Below are 27622 nucleotides of genomic sequence, written 5' to 3' on the forward strand. Positions count from 1 at the left end.
GGCTCAGGGATTCAGAGATGCAAGAGGCTTGGAGGTCAGAGGGCTGGCCAGAACTGGAAAGGCCTTGGAGCCCGGGTGTGAGGAAGAGACTTTCTCTTCCATCGACAGGAAAAAAAGTAGGAGTAGATTTTTAGGCACCCCAAGAGAGCTCAGAGCTGCGCCCAAAAGATTATGGACACCCCCAGCAATTGAGATAGCTTAGGGTTTATCCCTTTCCCATAGAGATATGGAAAGTGAAGCTTGGGAGAGGTGCCCAGGCCGGGGAACCAAGTCTGACCTCGAGTACTCTAGAGAGGATGCCAAATAATATGTACATAGACAGATGTGGGGCACTCAACAGCAGGTGGGGCTTTTCAGCGCCCCCCCCCAATAGCTTTCACTTCATTAGAGCCAACACACTGTAAGCACCTCCTGTGTGCAGCGCCCAGAGGAAGGCACTGTAAATCTAAGACCAGGATGTCAGTTTAGGAAAAAGGAACTTATGATGAATATTGTCATTATAACAGCTTGTTTACTGAGAGACCACGACAAGCCCAGGGCTGAAGGCTTCACATGCAATATCCCACAAATTTAACCCTCAGAGCATTGGAAGGTGAGTAATTATTACATCTGTCTGGCAGAAGAGGCGACTGAGGCTTTGAGAGGTTCACAAGGGCTAGCCACCCGCAAAATTACATTTCCATCAAGGCTGCTTCAAGGACTGCTCCAGAATTTCTATATATGGGAGGAGCCTAGGGGAGGGCAACCTTTTTGGAATGGGAACTTCATGGACTTGTTCTGCTTATTTGGGGTGGCAACCCCTTGGCACTGCCAAGGGTATTTCTTTTTCTTTCTTTCTTGGATCTGTATGTTATTTTAAGATGCTAGTTGTTATGGGAGAGATTTGAGGAATAAGGCTTTTTTTCCCCCTTTTTACCCAGTGAGAAACCCAGAGAACGCTCGTTTTTAAAAATCCAGGCTTGCAGCCTCCACATGAACCGGTGCACGTGCTGGAGGCGGGAGAGGGTCGGTGCTGCGGTCCTTTTAAGTCCGGGAGGTTCTAGGTCAAGACCCACTGGGCGGGGCAAGCCGATGGCGGGGCGGAGCCAGCCGCGGCCCCGCCCCCGGGAGCCCGGAAGTGACGTGAGCGGACAAAAGCGGCGCGTGCCGCGCGGTGTGGCGTCTGGCCGGGGGCTGACGGAGCTGGTGTGGCTGGTGGGGTCTTCGCCGCCGCCCTTTCCTCTTCCGCGTCCTCTTCTCCCGGTCCCGGGAGCCCCCGCCCGGGGTGAGTAGCGCGCGGCGGAGCGGGGGACGGCGGCGCCGCGAGAGGGAAGGCCCGGCCCCCAACTGCCTCGGCGCCCGAGGCCCCGGCCAGTCACGTGACCGGGCGCGAGCTGGCCGGCCTCACGTGCGCGCCCCGGCTTAGGGGGGGTCCCCGGTGGGGGAGGAGGAAGAGGCCGAGCCCCCCAAAGCCCGGGTGGACACCCCCACGCGGCCCCCCGTGCCGCAGCAAATCTCTTTCCGTCCCTGAGCCTCAGTTTCCCCCATGAGAAACGGGGATAGGGAGGGCACCCGCTCCGAGAGGTGCGTGAGGATTCAGCACAATGCCCAGTTCAGAGCCAGGCACGGGGTAGCGCCCGTGGCATAGGAGTTGCTATCATATTTCACCTGGACCCAGCCCCAGTGACGGCCCGACACAGGTGCCGCTCAGAAGACAGCCCCCGAGAGCCCTTGGAGCCAAGGTTAGCCTGTTTGCAGAGAGGCTGCCGGACCGAAGGCCCAGGCTGTGCTGCTCGTCAACTGTGTGGTCTCTCTCTGGACCCTGGGTTCTCCGTCTGTGCATTAAGGGATGGAAAGGGTGTCAGGCCGTGCCGGTGGGTGGGGCACCGTTGCCGATGGTCTGGGTGTACAGAATCATTGCCCGGTGAGATGGGATAAGCCCCTGGGAGGACCGGGGCCTTGACTGGGATGGGAAGTCTGGATTCCCTCCTTATTCTGTTGGAGTTTCCCTGTGTTTGTTTTAAGGCGCATCACTCTTTTAGTGGAATGGTTTTTCTGTCTGTGAACTGGGGACTGTGGGAGCTGCTTTGGTGAAGACCAGAAGCCACCGAGGCAGAGACAGCGGTCTCCAGAATCTCTGCAGCGTTTCTGTGTTGACACGGATGGGACGCTCACCCCTCCCCTGCAGACTTGCAGCGCTGTCTCAGTCTGCTGGGTTGACCACCCAGCATAACAGTAATAATCCCTAAGGTGTGTCCAGCACCCTACAGTTTACATTTTCCTCATTTGATCTTCGCAACTGGCAGAGAGAATGGATGAGAATCTTGTTTGACAGAGATGTATAAACTGGAGATAACATGTACCCTGCACTGTATGGATCACTTTATGTTTTTATATTGACATTTAATCATCACAGCCTCCCTATAAAGTCAGTATTGCTGTTCCAATTTTATAGATAAGGCAACTTACTTAACTGTTTGTGTCTTGTTTGAGCTGACACACCAGCGAGAAGCAGAGCCAGGCTTCAGACCTGGTTCATCTGATTCCGTCAGAGCCTTCATTTGTTTTTAAATTTTTCTCCCATTTTTTTTTTTGGTCTTCCTTATTCCCTCCCTCCTTTTCTTTCTTTTTCATAGAGCACCCTGCCCTTCTCATATGTCCAGCCGCTGTCCACACAGATCCAGGGAGAACAGGCCCTGTCCCACGGGCTGTGAGGGCAGAAGTAACTTGAGGCAGACTCTTGCCTCCTGTTGCTTTCAGGCTTTTTCTTAGAGACCAGTCAGTGAGGAGGATGAGATGACTCTGCAGAGCACTGACGGTGACAGTTCCAACACCGTTCTCTTCCCTGGATCCTGGGAGAAGAGAAGGTGGCTGGGGAAGCTGCCCAGGTGTTGCCTCAAACACCTTGGTGTGGGGAGATGGCCAGATGACCATGAAGGATGCACAGAGGAATTCCACCCCTGAGGAGCAGAAGTTCACTATGAGCAAAGGATTTCTCTTCCCCTCCGAGCTAGCCTAGAGCGCACACAAAGGCAGATTGTGCCCAGGCCCCTTCCCCCTCCCTGCAGCCATGTAGTTCCTCGCTGTGATCTGGACAGAGTCTAGGAGGACTGCCTGCTGTTTGACGACCCTGCTGTTCCCTCTGACTCCTGCCCACTCTAAGCTGGACACTGCAAGGCAAAGTGTAGACAGGGCCCCCCCGAGTCACATTTACTCATGAATCAGCTGTTAGAACAAACGTCAGAGTCATACTCTCCATTTCCCGGCCTACATGTGCCTCCCCCGGCTTGTTCCTAGAATCTGCCTCTAAGTGGAATTCTTATAAATTAAATTATTCAGGGGACCTTGACATTTAAAGGAATCATGTTGTAAGGCTTTTGGTAGAGCAAAAAATTATATTGTCAGTAATGGCCTTCAGTGTTATCAGTTCTGAAGGGCTGTATTTTTGTCTGTAGGATTTTCTTAAAAGTGGAAAATGACTGTAGCCGCACAAAGCTCATTCTTTGATTCCTTCACCAATTAGTAAACACCCACCTTGTGTCAGGTACTGGGCTAATGGTGTACAAGGTTGTGTGCCTGACCCAGGAGGCTTACCTCCTGGGAGGGAAGGCAAACGGATTGGCAGAGAGGACAGCCAGGGACACGTGTGGCCCCAGATCTATTCTGTTGATTTAATCGGAAGCGAAGTTTGTGTTGAACACCTGTGTGCTATGTGCGCTGCAAGAGAAATACAGGGCTACAGCTCGGTGTCGCCACTGCTCTGAGGAGCTCCCAGTCCAGTGGGGGTAGGATTTGAATACAAAACCGGAAGTTTGCCAGGGCCGGTGGGCGGTGGTGGGGACGGGCCGACGTCACTGAGCTCCAGTCTGAGGGGGAGCACCGCTGGTGTGGCGTGAAGAGCTGGCTTTGATGGGCTCCTTCCTGGGTAATGGTGGAGGGGCCGTGACGCCTGTTGGCAGGGTCGGTACAGCTACTTGGCCTTTCAGACCTCACCCACATAAGGCAGCCCCCAAACCCAGCTGTGTGGTGACAGGCTGGTGGCCCCCTTTCCTGTCAGCCCTTAGGGAGCTACTGGATGTCCCCTCAACCGCAGTAGCATTCTTGGGGACTGGCAGGCCTCCACATTCTTTTGCTTGCTGTGTACCTCAAGGTTGGATGAGAGTTCATGCTCGTGAGCAGTGTGCCCCTCTCTCTCTCTGGGTGGGGGAGGGTAGCTCAGGTGCTGGGACCCTGGTGTGGGACCCTGGTGAGCCAGGATGGGGGGGTGCAGTCTTTAGAACCAGGGGCCCCCAGCCTGTTACCCCAAAGGGCTCTTCAATCAATGCAGTAATTGGAACTTGTCTTCATTGTGGTCCCAAACCCTTGTCCCTGAACAGTGAAGCGAGGGCATCTGTCTGAGAGCCGACTCAGACTCTGAAGGGGGACTGGAGCAGGGTTCTCGGCACAGCAGAGGGCTCTACTCAGAGGGGACACAGTGACAAACCGCACATCTAGGAACTGGACCCTGTAGGCATGTGGGTGTTGTCGGCTGTCTTCCAGTTCCTCAGGAGGCCAGTGTGTGCCCTTACCCCTGAGGAATCCCCGCATCCACGGAAGGAGCCAGGTCGGGGTGGGTAGGAGAGCCCCCTTCCCATCTGCTCGCAGGAGCTGGGCTGGGCTCTTCCCTGGCGCCTCCACTGGCTGGCGGGGTCTCCAGGAAGAGCTGCGCGTGGCAGAAGTGGAGTTGCCTCGGTGAGGAGCGTTCTCGGGTTGTTTGGCTGAGATGGGCCTGCTGCTTCTGGAAGGTTCCTTCTCTTCCAGGCAAATTCAGAGTACAGTTGTGTGTTGGGGGTTAGTAACAAGCATGGCGAGTGAAAATTCGTCAGCTTTTCTCTTGTTTTGTTCCTCTTCTCTCCTCACAGTCTCTAAGTTACTCATCGAAAGCCTCCTGCTTGTCCTCAGGGCACTTTTCTGTCCAGTTACTTCTCTCACAGCCCTAAAGCGTTCCTCAGCCTCGGGGTTTTCCAGTGTTTTTGAGGACCATCCCAGGGTTCCACAGGAATCTTTCTGTGTTGCCCCTGTGTTCCAGGGGTCAGTGACTCAACTGCAGCCCAGTGGAGTAGTGTGACGGGGACGGGAGGGAGACCCCAGGAGTGCAGGCGTGCGCAGCTTTCCTGGAGGACTGGGGGGATCTCACCCCTGCTCTGAGGGACTCCTGTGGGCTCAGTGCTGGGGACACAGTGGTTAACAGGCAGGGTCCTGCCTCGAGCTTCCATTCTAGTGGAGGCCCAACAGTCAGTGAGCAGTATAATTTCAGGTAGAAATACTCATTCTGAAGGCAGCAGAAGATGGGGCATGGATAAGGGTGTTGGAGGAAGCCCCCTTAGATAGGCTGGCGAGGGAGGGCCTCTTCGAGGAGGTGACACTTAAGCTGAGACCTCATGATGAGAATCATGAGGGAAGAGCAGTGAGGGCCTAGGGCTCGGCCAGTACCCGCCCTCTTGACCTTGGGCGGGGCACTTAACTTCCCGGGGCGCCGGACTCCACAGTGGGTGACTGTGGTACCTGGCTCCTGGTTAGTTGTGATGGTCCAGTGGCCGATGAAAAGTGCTTAGTATGTGTCGGCAGAGCATGAACTGCTGCCCCTGCTGTTGTGTTCCCCCTGTGCTGCTGCCCTTTGTCTTGTCTGCTAGCGTGGCCCCTGCATGCCCACCCTGCCACTCAGTCCCCCTGCAGGTTAGGTCCCAGCACACCCTGTGTCCTTCAGAAACTCGCAGCTGACTGGTTTCCCATAATTGACACACTAGACCCACAGCCCCTGGCCTGAAATCAGGGCCCGCCGTAATCCAGGCCCGGTCTGCCTGTCCAGGCTCATCTCCCACCACCTGCTCCTCCTCTGTGCACAGTCCAGCCAGCTGGGCTCCTCTGGGGTCTGCTCCTCCAGCACCCTGTGCTTCTCTGCAGCCCTCACGCAATTGTGATCGCCTGTGCCCATGTGGCTGTTTTCCATCTGGCTGTCTCCCCAGTTCTCAGCATGGGGCCTGGCCCAGGGTCCCGGTCATTGTTAACGAAGGACTGGACCCCACAGTGAGCTTGTTGCTGTGCGCACGAGGGAGAGGAAGGGAGGCGGGGGACTCCACAGCCTTCTCCCAGGGCCCGCTGGAATGTCCCCCGGAATGTCTACTGCAGAAAGCTTGGGTTCCCTGTTTCTCTCTCCTTTCTCTTAAGTGTATATCAGGGTTCTCTGTACCCTGGGGTCAGAAGCCATTAAGTTCTGTGTCGTGTAGAGTAAGGAAAGAACCAGAAGCCAGGACTCTGGGTCCCCTGCTCTGATATGAAGAGAGCTTTGCACAATGACTTGAAGAGACAGAAGGCACTGTCATCCAGGGGTAGCAGCAGATCTGGGGACACTGGATATTCCTCTGCGTCAAGCAGGACTGTGACCACTGAGAAGCATCGTGTGAGGCTGGGGCCCTGGACCTGGCTGATGCACTCCTTTTCTTCACTCAGGAGGTGCCACTGCAGAGTTGGGTGCCTGAGCAGAGACGTGACTGGTGGCAGCATGACGAGCGAGGTGATAGAAGACGAGAAACAGTTCTATTCAAAGGCCAAGACGTACTGGAAAGAAGTCCCGCCCACAGTGGATGGCATGCTCGGGGGGTATGGCCACATCTCCAGCATCGACATCAACAGCTCCCGGAAGTTTCTGCAGAGGTTTCTGAGGGTAGGCGGGTCTGGTGTGCTCTCCATGTGGAGAGGATGTGGCGCCGGTGGCACTGCCTGATCTGCATGGGGCGCCACCTTTTACGTGTACCACGGCAGGGCCTCTGGTTATCTGTCAGTGTCTGCGACCCAGGCCTTGACTGGCAGGGTGGGCGGGGTCAGCTTGTGTTCTGTGTTCAAGTTACCAGATGGGAGCTGGCTGTTATGCTGGGGCCTCCCGGATGCCAGAATTGAGTAGTATTCCTTTAAACCGTTCAGTTTTGCCAGGAACGAAACCTTTGCTGTCCTGCTGTGTTCGTGGGCATGTGGGCAGTGGGTGTTGGCTGTTCTGCTGAATGCAGGCTCCTAGGTACTCGCCCCGCCGTACTACCAGGCTGGCGTCTCCGTGGCTGGAGCCTCCCTGGGCCTGCCCCCTTCTTGTCTCCCCCTTGGCAAGCACCGGAGGCTGCTGCGTGCCCCCCTCTCTGTCCATTGTCTCCCCCCTGTCCCCTTTCCATCTTCCCAAATGTGTTAAAATCTGTGTTCACTGATGGCCCTCTTCCATTCTGTCACTGCTTGATTTCTTTTTATTCTGCTGTCATTTTAACGGGTCTCACGAGTGCGATGAATGCACCTCTTCAAGCTGTCACCTTTATGTGGAAGTTAGCTTTCATTTTAGGAATGTGTGGCCCAGGAAAAGAATGTGCTGTGCTCATGCCCACTGATGTCCCCACTTGTGCCGGCCACCAGCCTGTGCCCAGTCCTGATGAGTAATTCCGGGAGCTCGTGAGGAATTTGCAGACAGGGTCCCTCTGGCTCTCTAACCCTCCCTGACAGAGCCTGTTGCTGCTCTGCTTTTTAGGAAGGCCCAAACAAGACGGGCACCTCCTGCGCCCTGGACTGCGGAGCCGGCATTGGAAGGATCACCAAGCGGCTGCTCTTGCCGCTCTTTGGAGTGGTGGACATGGTGGACGTGACGGAGGACTTTCTGATTAAAGCTAAGAGCTACCTGGGGGAGGAGGGCAAGAGGGTGAGGAACTACTTCTGCTGTGGTCTCCAGGACTTCAGCCCAGAGCCCAGCTCCTACGACGTGATCTGGATCCAGTGGGTCATAGGTGAGCTTCCGCTTCCCTCCTCCCCCTCCCACACGGCTCCCGCAGTGGGGACAGGCTCCCCAGAGCCCTGGGAGCTGGGGCTCTGGCGATCCTGCCGCAGGGGCCAGCGGGGCTTCCTCAGACCCTCCCTGAACTCCCCGGGACGGTGGGAGACTGCCTGAAGGTACATCTTCTTCCGTGGTTTGTTTCAACTCAGCACCTGCTGCAGCCCATCTCGGGGCAGTTTGTGCTGAAAGAATTTAAACGACCAGTCACTCGCTGCATTCAGAAACGGGGAAGTGAATGTACAAATAAGAGTTTCTTTAGCAAGAGGAAGCGTTGAAGCCTTGGCTGTTCCTGCTGCTTGCAGTGAACAAGCCCTGCCTTGCCATCCTGTCCTGTCCCCACTGAGCCTGCCAGCACACCCAGGGTGCTCTTCCCGCGCACCAGCGGTCAGCCCCCCGCTCCACGGTGGGCAGCCAGCCCTGCTGGGAACACGCTAGGTCTGGCCCCGTGTTCTCTGGTCCCAGGAAGCGTGTGTCTCGAGTGTTAATGGAAGGAAGGAACTCCATTTGGTACACTCCTGTGATCCAGGCCTGGGAGGGGGTGCGTGGAGTACAGGTGTCAGGCGGGGCCTGCCAGTCACCCAGTCAGGGTGAAACCCCAGCTGCATACTTGGTGATTGCCCTCGGGTAGGTGACTTCCGAGCCAGTGTCTTCTTACGTAAAATGGGGTTCAGTAAGCCCCCCTGGAGTGTTGAGAGCGCCAGTGAGGCCCTGTGTGTTGAGCACAGCGTAAGTGCTCAGTAAGTAGTGGCTGACAGAAACGTCCGGTGGCACATAGGTGCTTGCATCACCCCCTAGTAACTGCGCCTCTGCCCTCGCCAGGCCACCTGACTGACCAGCACCTGGCCGAGTTCCTGCGGCGCTGCAAGCATGGCCTGCGCCCCAACGGCATCATTGTCATCAAGGACAACATGGCCCAGGAGGGCGTGATCCTGGACGACGTGGACAGCAGTGTGTGCCGGGACCTCGAGGTGGTCCACAGGATCATCCGCAGCGCGGGCCTCAGCCTCCTGGCCCAGGAGCGGCAGGAGAACCTCCCTGACGAGATCTACCACGTGTACAGCCTAGCCCTGAGATGAGCGGGGCTGGCAGGAGAAACCAAGTGACCAGCGCGGGGTGGGGGGAGCTGGCAGCCGGGTGAGATTCAGAGGCTCCACGTCGATGGTTTGGGAGTGTTGAGTGAGGCCACTAAATATACCTGTCTGCTGTCCACTCACTACACAGACTCTTCTTACAAAGGCATCGTGGGACCTGGCATGGAGGGGTGTGGCTGAATGGGGGGGCAGTGAGGCAGGAGCCTGGCTCTGCAGCCCTGAAGGGCGGGGACTGGGCAGCGCAGGCCCGTGTGACTCCAGGGGCTCCCTGTTCCCTGCCTGGGAGTAGGTGATCCCATCACCTACGGAGAGAGAGGTCTTCCCTGGGGCTCCATTAACATCTGGCCTTCCCGCCACAGGCCTGGCTGCCTTAAGAAGAGAACAACCCTTAACTTGGTTGTTGAGGACTTTGCCTCAGGAGAGAAGAGGAGCCAAGCCGGGCAGGTGGAGCCCAGAGCTGTCTGCATCCTCCTGGCTGCGGCCCACGTGGTGCCTGCTGTATCCACAGCTGGGGGGATGTTTGCGTTCTGAATCCTACTTGGTGATGGGGCCCTGGTGACTTAGTGTGATGGTCACAGCCTGCAGCAAGGGGAGAGGTCTGTTTGCCTTACCCTTGGCTGTGCCTGTGGCTCCCTGGTAGGCATTTTCAGTGAGAAATAAAAGGGTGACTCCCTGTACTGTGAAGGCCCTAGCCAGCCTAGGGTGGTGCTCTCCTTTACTGGACAACAGGGCCACGTGACCTGAAAACTGCCCCACATGCTGTGTCTCCTGCCCACCACCACCTCTTACTGCTGCCCTGTGACCCTTCACCCTGAACTGGGGGGGTGGGGGGGGCACGTGTTACACAAGGACTTTGAAGGCCAAGAGAAATCAGTTTAATTTTATAATATAAATATATCATGTAGTCGCCTCAGCTTGTTTCTGAGGCACTTACACCATTCACAATGACCGATGTGACTTGGAGACAGCTTTGTGAGGGCGCAGCTTTGGGCGGGACAGTCAGCTCTCAGTTGTGGTGGCTTTCGGTCAGGTGATCCCCTCACAAGATAAGACATTTTGGAAAAGGTTGTCCCTGGTCATGCGTGATTGCTTTCTAGCGGAAGGCATGGTCCCCAAGACCTCAGGTTTGGCGCACGCAGAGCTGCCACCAGAGCCCAGCCCTGTGCCTTGGTGGGTGGGGCCCCAGGTGACCCAGCCCCAGAGCTGCAGAAGCCGGCAGGGTCAGCTCAGCTCTCTCCCAGCCCACCAAAAGCACCTCTGTAAGTGCCAGACCCGAGAGCGGAGGGGTGGGAAGGGGCTCAGCTGAGCTGCACCCCGACAGGCTCACCCCAGCTTCTTCCCAGCTTCAGCCACGCCTGCAGGATGGATCGTTCTGCAGCTCAGGAGGACCTAGACTCGGAGCCGCCCTGCTTCTGTAAACGCCTGACGCCCCTCAAACTGAGAGGGTGTACGCGTGTCCCACGTCCACACCCTGTCCCTTTTTCCAGCGTGGGTTGAGACTGAGGGTGCCGCCAGAAAGACGGGCAGTCTCCGTGGAGGAGACGGCAGCCTTCTCCCACGGGAATGAGGGCGGCTGCCGGGCCCCACCTGGCTCTGTCTCAGTGAGGGTCAGTCTCGTCTCCACCCTGCACCTCCTGACAGACGGACCGCAGGTTCTCCCCCAAGGCTGCGCAGGTAGCTGAAGCCACCAGCAGGCTGAGCTGCCCAGGCCCTGCCCGCTTCGGTCCGGAGCTGTCAGATGTCGTCTTCCACGGAGCCGCTGTGCTCGCTGAGGAGGTACCACTTCAGCCTGTCGGGCAGAGGGAGGGCTCTGACCTTCGCGTCCACGGGCCACGGCTGAAGGCAGAGCCGGATGGAAACGCGGCACAGGTGCGTGAGGGGCGGGGGGTGGCTCTCCAGCCGCCGCAGGGAGCAGTGGAGCGCCTGGATCCTCTCGGCCAGGCTGCCCACAGGATGGATGTCGAAGTTTTCCGGCAACTGGAGTTTCTGGGAGTTAGTGACCATGAGGTCCAGGATGGTCTCGGCTTTGCGCAGGAGGTCCACGTGGCTCTCGTCTTCGGCGCAGCCCGGGTGGGAACAGAGCCTCTCGAAGACGATGTGGAAGCCGGACCAGCAGGACGCGCCGTGGAGGGAACAGTTATAGGCGGCTCCGGACTCCAGCAGGAAGCGCAGGAGAGGGAAATGCAGCTTAAAGCTCTTGAGGCAGATGTGGGTGAGGGACTCGTGGGCCGGACACTCACTGGGGTCGGCCCCGTGAGCCAGCAGCAGCTGCGTCACTTGGAAGCAGAAGCGGTTGATCATCTGGGCCTCCTCTTTGTCCCCTCCCACCGTCTCCCCAAGCAGGAAGATGATGCAGGTGAACACAGTGTCCCCATCTTTGGTGGTAGCCTTGACGTCTGCCCCTAGGAGAGCCGGGAGGGAGAAGGCCTTACACCCCTGCACAGGACCCTGAATGTGTAAGAGGGGAGGAGCCTGCAGACTGGGAAGTGCAGTGTGAGGGGGAGGCTCAGAACAGCCTGGGACGAGCCTCACCTCCTTCCAGTAGGAGCCGGATGTTCTCCGTGTTGTGGATCTGCACCCCGTCACTGCTGGCCAGAGCGTGCAGCAGAGCAGTCTTTCCTGTGGAGGGAGAGAGGAGGACCGGGAGGCCCGGAAGCCGAGGTCAGGGCCACCCCAGAGGTGGAGGAGAAATACACTCAGGGTCGGAAAAGGAACTGGAAAAAGGACTGACCTCTCAGCTAGGGCTGAGGGTGACAGGCTTCTGGACGTTCTCTTTCTGCTCACACAAAACTAGGAGTAGAAGGGCCAGGAGAGTAGGATTTTTCTGACCCTGAGATGCGACCTGAAACCCAGGCTGGGTCTCTCCCGGCAGGAAGCCATAGTTCCCTCTGAAGCTGGGTGCACACATACCCTGTTTCCTCCTATAGGCAGCCCTCAAGGGGCAGTGTGGACAATGACTACACGCTTCTCTGAAGCCTCTGCAAGTCACCTGCACGCCAGGCCACGCTGTGCCATCAGACAGGCCGCAGCCAGCCTGCCCGCCTAGCCATTGTCCCTGGATATCCTGGCTTTCCCGGCCAAGGCACCGGGGCCCAGGCCATCCTGCTGCCCTGCGGGAGGCACCCACCATGCTTGTCAGCCGCGTTGACATCAGCTCCAAGGTCCAGGAGGCGCTGAAGGCAGGGCAGGCGCTCAGGCTCCTCACTAGCCAGGTCCAGGGGGCTGCTCTCGTGGATCTGAGCCAAGACAGCACAGCCAGGTTGACCTGGAGCCTGGGAGGCTGCTCACGGCCCCTACCACACCCACCTTCGAGCAGGCTGGACCTGGCTCTTACCCGGTCCCTCCGGTTAATGTCAGCCCCGTGGCGCACCAGCAGCTCCACCACGTCAGGCTGGTTGCGCAGGACGGCGATGTGCAGGGCCGTGTAGTAGGTGACTGGGTCTGAGGGCACGGACACAGCTCACGTCAGTCCAGCACATTCTCGCAGAACCCCAGGCCTGGCAGCCCAGCCCCAGCAGTGCCACCTAAGGAGGCCGGGCTCCTGTCACCACAGGGGGTCAGGACAGAGCTGTCCTCGTCGGATGCTAGAGTGCGGGCTCTGGAGTCGGACCTAGGTTCAGGTCCCAGGGGTGTTCTAGTGGGTGAGGTACTTAATCTGTTTAGGCTTTACTTTCCTCTTCTGTGAAATGGGACCATAAAACAGGGCATCTCCTCTGGGGCTGCTGGGAGGAAGACCCAGAGTGACAGCTCCTTAAGCCTGGCAATAACAGCCAAGTTCTCCAAGCTAGGTCTCCAAGTGACTAACTTCAGAACGAGCTCCCCCTCCTCAGCTCCTTGACCCTCTAGGAGCCCACAGCCTCGGAGCCCATCCTCAAACGGGGAAGGGAGACATGCCCGGTCACATCCTGTGTCAGCACCAAGACCCCCGTTGGGTCACAAGTCCCCCTGCATGTCTCCTGGCCGACCCTGCGCTCCCTGGGGAAAGCCACAGAGGAAAGGAGAACAGCTCCATCACCGCCCCGGCACTTAAAAGCCAGAAGCCAGCACGGTCCTGCCGTGATTTATGCCTACCGTGGCTTATCTGTCTCCCCCTCCCTATGGCAAGAAGGAAAATGCAAGATGGCTCAGAATAAGTGGCAGAAAATTACTTTCTCTTAGCTCTGGGCACCCGGCCAGCAGCCACATTTTCACATTAATGGAAGCGGGGACTTGGCTGGGAAAGTTTTGCTAAATCCATCACACAGGAGAAGCAGCAACACACTGGCTCCTGGACCAGAGGTGGTGGTGCCATCTGCACGTCCCCAGGGGACGGGAGGCCCCCAGTGCGGCTTCCTCACTCATCACCCAGGAAATAGAGGAGGGCGGGAGCCCCTAAGGGAACAGTGGAAGCAGAGCCCACAGGCCTGGCCGCCCACCCAGCGCAGGCCCACCTGCCCACCCCGCCCCTCTGGGCTCCAGCTGACCTTCGAAGTTGAGGTTGGCCCCGTTCCGCAGGAGAACGTCGGCCGCCCGGGTCAGCCCCAGCTCGGCCATCTTCAGCAGGGCGTTGCTCACGCCTTCTTGGTAAAAGGGAGAGTGGGCTTTTCTCTCCAGCAGCTCAGTGAGAACAAGGATTCGGCTCTCCTCGCTGGCGACATAACTGGGCCTGGGGCAGGAGAGAGGCGGACCAGGTGAGGGTGGGAAGAGCTGTGGGACCAGCTGGGCTGGGCACCCTGTGGGTGGGTGGCCTTCAGTCGCCTGCTGTCATCACCCCCCCCCCCAAGGCAGGGCCCTGGCTCTATGGGGCAGACAGCCTTTTTGGAAAAGGTCTGTGGTGGAGAGGGCCAAAGTGGATCTTCTAACTGGAGCAGACGCCTCGGGCTTGCCGAGAAAGGACTGGGGCTGTCTTCAGCCTCCTCCCAAGCTGCCCAGAGAATCCGGTCCCTGGCTTGGGTACAAAGCCTCCCACACCTGGGCTGTCCGGACGGAAGGGCACCCTAGCAGCCAGGAGTAAGAACCAGACCCTGACACTCGTTCCTCAGACAATGACTGTCCCTGAGCTGCAGAGGGTGCCAGACCAGCCAGGCAGCTCCCGCAGCCAGGGCCGTCAGCAGCCCTCCTTCCCGGCTCACACGCACTGCGACACTGAGCCTCCCAGTCTCCCGAAGGCTGAATGCACGCAGGCCCTTCACAACCCAGCCCCAACCCATCGGCCTCCCCCCGCCAGCACTGCCCACTGAGAACTGCCTCGGCTCTCCCCAAGAACTCAGGCCCCTGGGCAGCTCCACGACTTGCATGCAGCTCCCTCACAGGCTGCCATCTCCTCCTCCTGGTGAGGCTCCCCTCCCCGGCTGGTGCTCCCCACTCCCCCCTCAGCCTCACCCATCTGCACCTTTTCAACTGGCGGGATCAAGGTTCGATCCATACTGCCTGGGCAGGATTCCGTCTCATCCCCCAGCCCTAGGGAGTGCCCACTGCACCATGCATGCAGAGCAAACGTTCTGGGGCAGAGTTCCCACGTGATGTCTGGAACTACAAAAGGCCACGCAGCCCCTAGGCCACCCCCCCAGACCCACCCACCCAGCATGGCCTTAGAGGTAAGGAAACACCTTGCACTGCATTTTCAGAGCAAGCCTAAAGGAAACAGAATAGTGATGAAGAAAGCCTACGTTTCCACCAAAGACCCTGGGGAAACTCAGAATAACCCGTGTTTGAAATGCCGAAGGATCCCCCCCAACACACACACGGGTCCCCTTTCCTCTGCTCTTTTCTCGTCACACCTAACATACCACAGACTTTGTTTACATTATCAGGCTCTCTCCTCAGAGCATAAGCATCATGGAGGCTGGGGTTTGGTCTAGCTCACTGGTGTACCCTGAATGATTCATCTTCCGGCACCTTCCCCACAGGTTCACGGACAGGCCTGCTCCTGTCTACATCAAATGCAAACTCAGCTACAGAAAGTTCATTCTCGCGCCGCTCTGGGGTAAGAGCTGAGGGCGACAGAGATGCCACCCGGCTCCCCTGCAGCTCCGGGAGGAGGGCCTGCCGACACCCCACCCTCCAGCCCTCCCTGCCTGCCCGCCCGCGCCGGCCTGGAGCACCTCCACCCTGCCAAGCGCGCGATGCGAGCCGGCGCCCAGGAGCTCGCGGTCGCAGCCACGCAACTCCGGCCTCCGCCTGGGTCTCCTCATCTGCAGGGCGGGGACGCGGCCACCCCGCCCGCCCGCCCGTCCGTCCCGCCCGAAGTGACAATTCAAAGGAAGCAGCGCGGGGTGGGCGCGGAGCGAGCTACCCGTCCAGGGGCTCCTGCCGCTCGGGGTCCTGGACGCCCAGGGAGCCCAGAATCGCATCCACCAGCGGCTGGTACTCGAAGATGATCCTCCGGAAGCCGTGCAGGAACGGCATCGCGGCGGCCGGCCGCAGCTCCCGCCGAGGCCCAGACGCCGACAGCGCGCGTGCCCGCGGCCGCGGCCCGGCCCGGCCTCCCCTGCTGCAGCCCCGCGGCCCGCCCGCCCCGGAAGTGACCCTCGCACTTCCGGTCCGCGCCGCCCGGGGGAGCGAGCGACGGCGACAGCGCCCCCTGCGGTTCGGAGGGCCGGGCGCGCCCGGGAGCGCGAGCTGGCGCTGTCCGGGAGGAGCGGCCCGGGGAGCGGAGGGCGCGGCCTGCGGCGCAGCCCCAGCCCAGCCCCGGCCTGGCCCACCGCGGGCCGCCCCTTCCCGGCCAGGCCCGGCCCGGCCCGGCCCGGCCCTGCGATCCCGCCCGCGGCCGCTGGGCGCCGTCCGCGCTCCGCCCATCGCGCGCCCCGGCCCGGCCACTGCCCGGCCCCCCGGGGCGGGGGAGGTGACTGACCCCGGGTCCCCGCGCCGCCCTGGACGCGGATCGGGCCACGGCCCCTTCCGGCGTGGCCTGGCTCTCGCCTCCCCCGACGCTGACCGGACGCTCGCCCACCCCGACGGGCGGTGGGGACAGTTCCTTAGTCTCTGTCCCGGGAGCTCGGGGCCCAGCGGGCTGCCGGCTCCTTCCACTTTCTGCCTTGATGGACTCAATGAACTTTAATTTCTTCATCTGTAAAGGGGGGATAATCGCACCCACCCAAGACCCTGGATCGAGCTCTGTAAGTGTCTAGCAGGAGGAAACCAAGCCTGGCGCCACTTTTCTGGGGTTTAGGCATCTTCCCTTAGGCCACCCATTTGAGCGTCCCCAACCCCAAGTCCCACAGCCCAGCCTTGATGTCTCCATGATTCTGGAAAGCCCATTAGGAAGTGTGCCCGTCCCAGCGTTACACATCACATCTTGGCCTCCCACCCCATGTGGGCTTGGGGCTCTCTCCCGCTGGGCACCTGTCAGAGGCGAGAGTTGTCCAGTGGAGGAGAAAAAGTTTAGAGGCACATGTAAAGACAACTCGATGTGTCTCAGGATTAAACAAAAAAATGGGCAGAATAAGGCTCTTTCACCAAGAGCAAAACAGATTTCACAAGAAAACCCAATCCAAAGCATGCCCAGGTTGGGCTCTGGGGACCCAGCAGGGTCAAGTGTGCAGCAGGGGCTGGGTAATTACTCGCTGTTATTATTAAGCTTGCAAGGTTGTGGTGCAGGTCAAAAGACAAGCTATGAAAGCCCCATCAGGCACTCAAACACCCCATGTTGCCTCCCCATCTGCTACATAAAGGAGCGAGAAGGAGGGTGGGCAGCCAGATTTAAGCTCCTTTGGGGCAGGCCAGCTTGGGCTTGCCAGAAGGGACTCGGGACCTCAGGGTCCATGGCTCCCAGCCCACGTCTGCCTTAGTTCTCACTCCAGGAAAGAAGCGTCTTCTCCTTGACAGAAATCAGGAAATTTTGCTCACACAGAAATGGGGGTTTCCAGCTTATCTTGTAAAATCAGAAGATTGGGCACCAGGGCCCAAATTCCTATCTGGACGGGGCGCTTGCTCCCAAATGCCTCAGTCTCCCCAGGCACTACCCTGGGGGGCGGGGGGGAATATCTGTTCTAAGGGTCCACACCCCACCCCTCAACTGATCCCCAGGCCCTGAACAGCAGAGCAACTCACAGGCGACCCGGGAGCCTCACAGCTGTCGTCATTTAATCCAGGGTCACCTGCTCCACGGCACAGGTGAGGGGCCTGACTTGACCAAGGGCACACGGTGGGTGCCTGGGGGAGGGCCATCTAGAATGGGGTCCCGGGAAAGCCTGGTCTGAGGCCTGCTTCTGCCCTGGCTCCATTAGTTTCCTACGGCTATAATAACAAATCACCACAAACTGGGCGGCTTAAAACAACAGAAACGTGTTCTCTCCCAGTTCTGGGGGCCAGAAGTCTGAAATCAAAGTGTCGGGAGGATCGTGCTCCCTCCAAGGACTCTAGGGGACGTTCCTTTCCTGCCTCTTCCAGCTTCTGGCGGCCCCGGGTGTTCCTTGGCTTGTGGCGGCATGACTCCCGTCTCTGCCTCCCTCTGTCTTCACGCGGCCTTCTTCCCCGTGTCCGTGTGTCTGTCCAAATCTCCCTGTCCTTTCTAAATGACACCAGTCATGGATTTAGAGTCCACCTTAATCCAGTATGAACTCATTTTAGCTTGATCACATTTGCAAAGACTCCATTTCCAAATAAGGTCACAGTCACAGGTACCAGGGGCTAGGACTGGAAGACATCTCTTTGGAGGACACATCTAAATCTGCTCTAATGGAGGACCCCAGGCTTGGCCCTTCTGGTCCCTGGGCCTCAGTTTCCTCATCTGTAACCTGAAGGCCCTTCAGCTCTGACAGTCTTGGAGCCAGTGAAGAGGTCCTTGATGTTGCTGGTGGGCTCTGCCAACAGGAAAACTATAATTGTCTTGTGACCATATAGTAACAACAAGGAGTTAACTTTTATTTACTGAGCCCTTTCGATGTGCCAGGCACTGTGCTAAAGGCTCCACATGCTAATCTCGATAGATCCTATTAAGTAGGTGATGCTATTACGCCATTCATCAAACAAGGAAACTGAGGCTCAGAGAGGTTTGGGTGCTTTCCCAACCTTGCACAGCTAGATTTGGACTGAACTCAGGTCTGGGGGACTCTTCTGTATGTCTGGCCTCCGGGAGTTGAGTTCCCTGCAGCTCTTCTGGCTCTGGGTCTGAGTGGGTCTGGACGCACAGCAGGGAGAAGCTGACCCCTGCGCTGTCACAGCCCTTGGGTACCATGCTGTGGAGCCAGGCCCTGCCGCCGACCTGTCGCCCAGGCTCCTATCTTTAGAAAGCTCTGTGACCCCTGACCTTCCTCCTGTCAGCAAGGGCAGCCTTATTTCCTCCATCTGCCTCCTATTAACGCTCTGTCGCTCAGAGCCTCTGACTTCAGCTCTGAACCTTCTCTCGTCTTTCCTTGTCACTGCCTCTCACTTCCTGCTGCCCAACTCCAGGGTCCCTCAACAGCCTGGGGGTCCTGGGGCCAAGCCCCCAGTGCTCAGACCCTGGCAGGGTCTGTCCCTGTCTGCTACTCCCCAGGGAGTTTGGGAGTCACTCTGACTATCCAATGTACAGAGGGGGATAACCTTAATATATAAAGAACTATGAAAAATCAACAAGAAGGATGCAAAAACTAACAGAAAAATGGGCAAAGGACATGCACAGGCGAGTCACAAAGGATGAAAAACTGTCCACACCCATAAGGAGAGAAGTTTAATGTCTCCAGCGCCAACAGTGATGATAGCTGACACACAGGACTTACGCTGCCAGACTCTGCCCCATAGCAGCTCAACAAAGCGAGTTACAGAATAGTAGGTACAGTGTGATCCTATTAGGAAAAGTAGGGGGGGTGGGGGTATGTGAGCACGGGTGTGTGCATGTATGCATGTGTGTGTGAGCAGGGGTAATTCTTGACGGCCCCATGCTGAGATGTTGGTCGTGGTTGTTTCTAGGTGCTGGATCCAGGGAACTTTTATCTTCTTTGTGCCTCTGGGTATTTTCTACCTTTTTACCAATGAGTGCATCTTACCTGAGACACAAACATTAAATCAGCCAGAGGCCGAGAATCAGGCTGCAGACTCCTCTGATGTGTGGGGTTGATGAAGGCCGTGAACACCAGAGCAAGGCCCCTTCTGCCCACAAAGCCTTTTCTCCTCCCAACTCTGTCCAGTGACATCCTTCCCAGCACGCAGGACGCCTCCCTGGAGGCCCTCCTGAATCCCTTCCTCTGGGCCCTCAGCCTGGACCGTGCATCACTCAGTCCCCGTCCCGGTCTCCCGGGTACCCCAGGCCCAGCCTGACTGTAGCAAAGATAGATGGGCAACAATAGCAGCCTTGGGCTGAGTGCGTCCTGTGTCCCAGGAATTAGATGAGAAATTCAACACGCGTCATCTCACCGACTTGTCCTAACGCCCCAGGAAGGATCCCCTGTCATCGTCCAGGACACGGAGGCTCAGGGAGAGCTGACTGGCTCAGCTCAGCGAGCTGCCAAGGCCCAGGTGGACTCAAACCCAGAGCCTGGGCCTCCCCCTCGCGGAGCCCAGCCGCTGCCCTCCGAGCTGTCCCTCTCACACGCACTCTTGCTCACACACTCACACTATCCTGCACACGCTCATGTACCCTCGCACACTCATGCACACTCACGCATACACTCACACAAGAGACTCTCACACTCCCTCATAAACACACTCACATTCTTACACACTCACAGATACTTGTGCACATCTATAGTCACACTCACAAGACATTCTCACACACAAACACATGCACTCTCACACACTGTCACACTTTCTGACACTCACCAACATATTCACACAACTCTGTCTCTCTCACACAAACACACACTTTCTCAGACACACAATCATACACACTTGACACATGCCCAGGGCGGGCGGCTCCAGGGAGGGGTGGTGCCCCTCCATTGGCAGCCAGGTCGGTCCCTTAGAAGGCCCCTAAGGGGACATTGGGTGACAGGCCCCCTTCAGTTTCTCTTTTTCCGATTGGTGGAGTGTCCATAAAGGGAGATGTCGGGGAGACAGAACAGGCCGCTGCGAGGAGCACCGCTTTGCCTTATGGGTGGGGAGCCTGCAGCTTCAGGCCCTGCGGGTCCCAGGGGGCGGAGCGGAGATGCAGGGCTGGGCGTATTTCCGACGTGCAGTCATGGAGCCGCCGCCCTCCGGTTTCCTCCTGTCTGCCCGTCTCCTCTGCTCTGCTCCCCCTTCCTCTCCTCCCCCTCCCCCACCCTGACCCCACCCTGACCCCGGACCCTCGTGACCCGCGTGTGCCACTGACCAGGAGCCCCAGCCTGCGTGGCCCTGTTTGGCCACGGTCCCCACGCTGAAGTGCAGGGCCCCGATTCTCTGCTCCCAGAGGCCCTGCCCTCTGTGGGCTTAGGGGGGAAATTGAGGCACCAGAAGGCTGGGAGCAGGAGCAGGTGGTAGGATTTTGGCGGGGCCAGGGCAAGACTTTCCTGTCCCTTCCCTCATTCCACTTGCTGTCCTAAGAAGCCCCCAGGAGCAATTTGGGGTCCCCGACGCCCAGGGAAATTAAGCTCCAGGGACCTCTGTGCTCCCAGTGGCCTGGCCTGCTCCTCCCCTGCCACCTGCCCCTCCAAGAAACCTGCTAGCCAGAGCCGCCTGCTCCAAGGGTAGCCTCCTCCCTGACATGGCCCCCATTCCATACCCAGACACTGCCAGGTGTCCTGGTGCACGGCCAGGGCATGGGGCCTGTGAGAGCCAGGTTTGGGCTGGGCCAGGCCCTGGCAGAGCCCCCAGGTGGGCAGCCCGGAGCCTCAGAGAGGATGCTGAGGGACCCCCCCCTTTCTCTGCCATCCCTGTGTGCCTCCATCAGAGGCGCTGCCTGACCCCCAGCCTCTTCCAGATGAGGCAAGTCCTCAGGGCCTCAGAAGCCCAGGAGAACAGGGTGAGAAGGTGCATAGAGCTCAGGCTGCTGTAACAAAATACCGTGGTTGGGAGGCTTAAACAACAGACATTTATTTCTCATGGCTCTGGGGTCTGGGAAGTTCAAGATCAAGGTGCCAGCAAGATGGGTTTCATCCTGAGGCCTCATCTCTTGGCCTGTAGTTGGCCGCCATCTTGCTTTGTGCTCACATGACCTCTTCCTGTGCCCATGTGCTCTGGTGTCTCTTTTTCTTCCTATAAGGGCACTAATCCCATCCTGGGCACTCCACTCTCATGGCCTCACCTAACCTAATCACCTCCCCAAAGCCCCACCTCCTAACACCATCACACTGGAGATTGGGGCTTCAACATATGAATTGGGGGGGGACACAAATATTCAGTCCATATGGAGGCCCTCAGGCCACTCACCCCAAGACAGGAGGGAGGCTGGGGCCTGGGCTCTGGCCTGGCCCTCTCTCAGCCTCGCTGCCCCATCTACACAAGAATATGTTGGTTTCAAGGCTTGCCTAGATTCCTTCCCACTCCAGAAGTCAGGGGTCCTGGTGAGAGTGACCCTGAGCTTCTCATGGGCGAACTGTCCCAGGAAATAGTGCCCAGGCCTCTCCCTGCAGATCCTCGCCCCTTAGCTGCTGGTCAGCCTGCCTCTGCCTCTCCTGTCCCTGAAAAGCAGGTCTGTGTGATCTTGGCCAAGGCCCTGCCCTCTCTGAGCCTTGGTCACTCTGGCTGCCAAATGGGTGGGGAGAGGATGCCCAGGACGTCTGAGCCTGCCCCACCTCTGGCTGGTCTGTGAGCCCCAAGAACTGATCCCAGAGACTCCCCCATCTGACCCACTGCGGGCGCCCACTTGGCATCAGTCTCCACACCCACCAGTCCTGAGACAGAGCTTAAGGAAGGGACCGCTGGGCCCCCTCCAGACACTGCAGCTAGGCCCACTCAGGCTCTGCCAAGGGAGGGCCCAGGAGGGCTCAGATCCATTGGGGAAGGAGGGAGGGCAGAGGCAGGCGCAGGGCAGGGTCCTTTGTGCTCCCCGGGAAGGCCCCCCCTCCACCCCACAGGCCCCACTTGGCAAAGCTGATGGCAGGAAGAATCCCGTCGGCCATCCGTCAGGGAGACAGAGTGGGCCTGATCGAGGAGGGGAGCCGGGAAATTTGATCATTAAGAAACCCTCCTGGCTGTCTGGGGGAATTTAATTAAATTGCTGGAGAGGGCTGTGAGAGGGCCACATCTGGAACCAATATGTGGCTTTGATTTTTCCCTCCTCTCTCTGTCTCTCTCTCCTTCCCTCCCGCCCTCTTCCCATCCCACTGCTGTAAAAGAGAACACAGCCGAGCCCCGGAGTGCTGGTTCCACCGGGACAGAACTCCTGGCAGACAGAGACAGAGGGAAACCAGAGACAGGGAAACCGTGGTGGAGACACAGACAGAGGCAGGAGAGCGGAGACGGAGGAAGACAGAGACAGAGACAGGGATGAGGGAGCCGGGAAGGAAGGGGGTGTGGCCGGGCTGTGCCTTGGGGTTTGGCTGTGGGGGTGTCAGCAGTCACAAGAGGTAAAGGTCCACTTTACAGACCAAGAGAGTAAGTTCCAGAGGATTCCAGAAATCAACATGTCCGGCCAAGAGTCCCTCGTAGCCCCTGCCCTGCTTGGAACACGCATCGTGGGGTGAATCCTCCCGACACCCTTGGTGTGTAGATACCCTTATTGGCCCCATTTGCAGATGAGAGGGGAAGTGACTTCCCCGAGGTCACAGAGCCCATGAGTGGCAGTGCTGGGGTTTGACCCCAGGCCTGTCCCGACACTGTGCAGATGCTGCGTGGGTCACTGTGATTGTCAAGACTTCGCTCAGCAGCTGTCTACCTCGTGCCCGTGCTGCAGGCACTGGGCTCGCTCCTGGGAGACAGCAGTGTGGAAGGCAGGCAGGGGCGTCCCCGCGGGGCTGGGAGATGCTGAGCGCTGGCGGAGCCCGGGCAAGCGGACCTCGCCTGGGCAGTCAGCGGTGGTGAAAGTGGGTCCTACATGTGGGCAGGAGTTGGCTGAGAGAGGAGGTGGGGCCAGAGGCATTGGGGTCTCTCTCTTGCCCCTGTGGAACAGGACCCTCCAGACCCCAGGCCCCAGCCCTGAGCTGGGCCAGAGTGGGTGCTCGTGGACGTGGGAATGGGTAGATGGCTTCCCAGCCTTGACCCCGTGGCCGAGCCCCCCAACACTGGCCCAGTCCCCTTTCAGCCAGCTTCCTGCAAATTAGCAATCCTGCCCCCGGTCTCCAAGGCCACTTCCCCCCAGGGCCCAGAGCCCCCAGGCCCAGACAGGCCTCCCAAGGCTCCTCCAGCCAGGGCTGTAGGGGAAGAACATGGTCTCGACTCTGGGCAGACAACCTCTGGGGTAGTTCCCTTCCTCCTCTAAAACCCAACACCTGCCCTCCAGCCTGCACAGCCGGGGGCCTCTCCTTGACCCATCCCACCCCCGACCCCCGCTGCCCGGGATGGCTGGAGTCCAGCCCTGAGGTGAACATCCATCTTCACTCTTCCTCTGCAGGCTGTGAGCCCTGAGGGCAGGAGCCAGCTCCAGCCTGGTCCCCAGGGCAGCCCCCGGCCCAGCCCAGAGCGGGCACGGGAAGGAGCACGCTACATATTGTGGAATGGATGTCTCATGACCTTGGTGCATGCAGAGCAGTTTAAAAATGTAATTTGAGGGGCCAGCCCAGTGGCGTAGTGGTTAAGTGTGCACGCTCTGCTGCTGCGGCCCGGGGTTCAGATCCCGGGCGCGCACTGACACACCGCTTGTCAAACCATGCTGTGGTGGCGTCCCACATAAAGTGGAGGAAGATGGGCACGGATGTTAGCCCAGGGCCAGTCTTCCTCAGTAAAAAGAGGAGGATTGGCATCGGATGTTAGCTCAGGGCTAATCTCCCTCACACACAAATAAAATGTAATTCGAGTTCTTGGCATGGAGGGGAAAGTGAGGCACAGTGAGACCAGAAAGGATGCTCCTGCAGGGCCCCGGCCCCTGGGAACAGGGAAGGTCGGAGGCTCTATGGGTCCTTTGCACGTGCTGGGTCTCCTGCCTGGCTGCCCCTAGATCCAGCCCCTGTCATCTGCTAAATCCTGCATATGCTTCAAGAGCTGGCTTAATGCCCCTTCCTTAGGGAAGCCCTCCCTGATACCCTCCCCCAGCCCGCGGTCCCCTGATGTTGCTACTTACTTCTCCGTGGAGACTGGCGTATTGACTACTCTGTGGGACCAGGCTGTCTGGGTCACGGCTCTATCCCCTGAGCCCCAGCACCGCGCAGGCCTCCATAAAAATATGTTGATAGAGGCGCTAAGCCCCACATTCAGGTGCAGCCGGTCTGTGAGCTGGGGCGGGGTGGGGACGGGAGAGGCCCTGTGCTCAGGCTCTGTTCTAGGTCTGGGGGAGCAGTAATGGTGGTGACCGTGGCCGCTGCTGTAAGTGGGTGTGTGCTGTGAGCCGGGGACCAGGCAGATGCTGGGGATGCCCAGCAGAACCTTCCTGCAGCCCCATGGGAACCCCGGGGTGGGGGGGTAGCTCTTGTTATCCCCATTTGGCAGATAAAGAAATGAAGCTTTGGGGACACTGGGTAGCTGGTCTACAGTCACGGGGCTAGTGGCTGAGCTGGGCCTGAAACTCAGCTCTGCCTGGGGCGGAGTCATTGACATAACCACGGAGCCATATTTCCTCCTGGGGCAGGAGGAAGGGCTCCAGGAACCTGGGGGCCAGCGCTGAGCAGCAGGAGGCCGCTGGGGTGGGTGGGAAGGTGAGGACCCAAGGCCGATGGGCTGTACTAAGATCTGGGTGATCGGATGGAATGGGGGCTGGGGGGGGACAAAATGCAATGGTCAAGGCTGCACTAAGGGGCGGGGGAAGACCAGGGGCAATGAGAGCCAGCCAGGCGGTAGGGCCGTCCACACACCCCGTTAATCCGAAACAAACCAAGAGGGGGACGGGGTCCCGCCCGGAGACCCTGACAGGGTGATGACATACACAGTTTTAAATAAATGTATCTCATTAGGGACGCGTTGTCTGGCGGGAGAAAAATGATGCCCTTCCCCACCCCTGCCTCCTGTTTCCAAAAAAAATCATCCAAAGCTACGGCTCGAAAGGAAATTGCATTAATACAGATTGTTTTATTTAAAAAAACCTTGACCTCCACTTCAAAAAAAGTCATTAGACATTCTCCTTCTCAAAGGCGGCCGGAGTGATCACGAGGAAGCCTGTTCATTTTTCAGTGACTTACTGTTCCTGCGCTGCTCGGGGAGATGGGTGAGGAGTCGGAGCAATTTAAGGCTCCCCGCAGAAAGGTGTGTAAATCTTTGCATGTCTAAAGAAACTTTACCAGACCACGAAGTCAGAGGAAAAGAAAACTGGGAGAGCCCACCCCCAGCCCCCCTTATTTTCCGTTTCTTTCCTTTGGAACTCTGATCTCTTTGATCGTAAAAATGGTCATATTTCACCCCCAAAATATCAGCAATCAGCGAACGAAGGAAGTGGGGGCCCCCGGGGAGTTCACCGCCGATTAGGTCGTTGGTGTAATTATTTAACGCCTGCCTGGACTGTGCAGGCTGCGAACACACTCTCCTGGCGAGGGTTCAAGAGCGAGTTATAAATAACAACAACTATTATATCCCCAATCAAGCCGGTGAGCTGTGAGCCTCGTCCCCGTACTTCAGCCCCGCCTTGTCCCCAGCCACCTCGCCCCCATCACTGCGCGTGCTCCCCCCCACCCCCCACCCCAAGCTGTGTGCAATGGAGAGGCTCGCATAGCTGCCCTCCGCTCACCGCTCACCACAGAGTAATCACAGCAAGATGTTGTAGGCCCGGGAGGGAGCGAGGGCAGGGCCTGGGGGCTCTGGAAGCCTTTGCAAAGGCTCGGGCTCCCCTAGGCCTGGACCTGAGCCCTCACCCCCAGCATCCTTCCCCTGACCCCGGGGGAAGACAGGGTGAGAGGGGGTGGGGCAGTTCACCCGGAGAGAATTCCAGAGAGCTGCGGGGTGGGGTGCGTCCCAGGCTTGGGGTTGGTCCTTTCCCCTCTGAGCCTCAGTTTCTCCACCTGTGGTAGGAGGGAGTTCTCCAGCAAGGCTCATCCTGGGAGTCACGTCGGTGCCAGGAGCCCAAAACCCACAGCGTGGGAGTTGTCTTTGTCGTAACAGAATGACCGGCCCATCCGAGTTTAGTCTGTGGTGCTCAGGCTGCCACAGCTGGACCACAGCATCTCCTCAGAGAGTCTACCAGGGTCTACGGCCTGGTGCTCACCCGGGATGCTTCGGTATACAGTAGGCACTCAATAAATGGCTGTAGAATGAGTTGTTCAGGACCATGTCCCATTGGTCTGTCTCCCTGTGAAGCCTGCAGCCCCCTGAAGGCAGCAGGGGGGTTGCCGCAGGTCTAGAGTGGAGTGTGGGCACCAAGCTGTGCCCACCAGGAGCCCTGCACACAGTAGGTGCTCAACAGGAGCTTGCCGTTTGGCCCCAGACCCGGATCCAGGCCTGTCCCAGCCCTGCCGGGTCCTTGGGACCCCAGATCCGCCTTAGTGCCCCCCTGGCACCTGCCCAGTCTTAGTCCACCATGCTGGCCAGGCGTTTCCTGGGTCACGGGGAATCTGATCACCAGCCCTTCACTCTTGGAATAACTGTGTATGCAGCCCTACTATGTGCAGGTTCGGGCTGCATCACTTCTCCTTCCGTCTCCTGTGCAGGCTCTGAGGACACAATGGTGAAAAGGATAGAGCAGGCAGTTTACAGACAAGAAGCCAGGGCTCAGAGAGGGCAGCATGTGGCCCAAGGTCACACAGCAGGTCCTCAGCGGGCTGGCCTGGAATCCAGCCGAGTCTTCCCATTTAGGACAAGTTCTCTCGGCTCTCTTGGCTTTATCAGAGCCTTTTCTCACATCCACAGGTGACGTTTATTGAATATTTTCCACGTGCCAGCTCACGCTAGGCTTTTTTTTTCACGCAGATCACTTCGTTTGATTCTCACACCACCCCGTGAGACAGGTGCCCTCATGACCTAAAACCCAGAGAGGTTAAGGGACTTAATCACTGTCTCACTGCTGGAAAGTGCTGAACGCAGAGCCACTGTATCAAAAAGATTTAAAACAAAAATGCCACATGGAAGGAGAAAAAAGGGAAGCTAATACACTGACTTGCCACCTGGACAGATAAGGTTACTGTGACTATGTCTTAACATTAGCTCTCGGGTTCCTGGTAGCCAAGGCAAAAAGGGAAATGTAATGGGTTCTCCAAATCTTAGTATTTAGTTCTTTTTTTAAAAAGGAGAGACCATCATTCTTTGAGAAAAACAGATAACTCCCTAGTCCTAAATTCTCATGGAACAACTTGGGAGGACGGTTAGGAGCCTGACAAACTTACAGGGACACAGAGCTTGAGCTCTCTGAGTCTCAGTTTCCCCTCCCTGCATGGTAGTTATGAGGATGCTGCGAAATGATGTGGTTCAGTACATCGCTGGCTTACACCATGGCTCATTAATGTGAGCCCCTGCTGTTATGGAGTACATCTCTATCTTTGGATTTGCAGGTAAGGCAGAAACATGTTTCAAAGGGGTATGATATTTCAGCCCCTGCCAAGAGGGGAGAACCAGTCACCTCAGCAGGATATCACGGCTGGGAGATCCTCAGGAAGGAAACTGAGGCTGGGAGACAGCCAAATGTCCTGCCCCGTTGGGCTTTGCTCTACTTCCCAGAGGGTAGACCGGGGTCTGGGATGAGCAGGGACCCTGCTGTGATCGCAGCCTGACACAATATTTACAGAAGCCTGTGATCTGTCACGGTCACGCCTGGTCACGTCTGGGTCACATCGGCCTGCGGAGTTTATGATTCCCCAGACATGCAGCAGTGGACACAGTT

General features: G+C 58.2%; 2 protein-coding genes and 1 long non-coding RNA gene across 7 annotated transcripts; 2 read left to right on the forward strand and 1 right to left on the reverse strand.

The window, feature by feature from the left end:
• The first annotated feature begins 559 nt into the window (after positions 1-559).
• Positions 560-9253, forward strand: NTMT1 (N-terminal Xaa-Pro-Lys N-methyltransferase 1). 4 transcript variants are annotated; one of them, XM_058524258.1, is made up of 5 exons: positions 1150-1264; positions 2005-2229; positions 6469-6682; positions 7523-7775; positions 8642-9253. In XM_058524258.1, exons 3-5 carry the CDS (start codon positions 6521-6523, stop codon positions 8896-8898), a joined length of 672 nt encoding a protein of 223 aa, XP_058380241.1. In that variant the 5' UTR covers positions 1150-1264; positions 2005-2229; positions 6469-6520; the 3' UTR covers positions 8899-9253. The 4 variants fall into 4 exon arrangements, with proteins under 4 accessions (XP_058380242.1, XP_058380241.1, XP_058380240.1 ...); XM_058524259.1 differs by lacking the exons at positions 1150-1264; positions 2005-2229 and adding an exon at positions 560-592; XM_058524257.1 differs by lacking the exon at positions 2005-2229 and having other exon boundaries at positions 1151-1264.
• Positions 9254-10292: 1039 nt separating this feature from the next.
• Positions 10293-15366, reverse strand: ASB6 (ankyrin repeat and SOCS box containing 6). Of its 2 annotated transcripts, XM_058524261.1 has the most exons (6): positions 15188-15364; positions 13377-13558; positions 12248-12354; positions 12041-12149; positions 11446-11532; positions 10293-11315 (listed from the first exon to the last, which is right to left on the reverse strand). In XM_058524261.1, the coding sequence occupies exons 1-6, from the start codon at positions 15298-15300 to the stop codon at positions 10648-10650; spliced, it is 1266 nt and encodes a 421-aa protein (XP_058380244.1). In that variant the 5' UTR covers positions 15301-15364; the 3' UTR covers positions 10293-10647. The 2 variants fall into 2 exon arrangements, with proteins under 2 accessions (XP_058380244.1, XP_058380245.1); XM_058524262.1 differs by lacking the exon at positions 12041-12149 and having other exon boundaries at positions 11116-11315; positions 15188-15366.
• A 500-nt stretch (positions 15367-15866) lies between these two features.
• LOC131393747 (uncharacterized) lies at positions 15867-25056 on the forward strand. The gene is made up of 3 exons (XR_009215965.1): positions 15867-16010; positions 16921-17007; positions 24951-25056. It is a non-coding gene; the product is annotated as an uncharacterized LOC131393747 (long non-coding RNA).
• Positions 25057-27622: the final 2566 nt, after the last annotated feature.

Source organism: Diceros bicornis, chromosome 28, assembly GCF_020826845.1.
Source record: "Diceros bicornis minor isolate mBicDic1 chromosome 28, mDicBic1.mat.cur, whole genome shotgun sequence".
NCBI classification, from domain to species: Eukaryota; Metazoa; Chordata; class Mammalia; order Perissodactyla; family Rhinocerotidae; genus Diceros; species Diceros bicornis.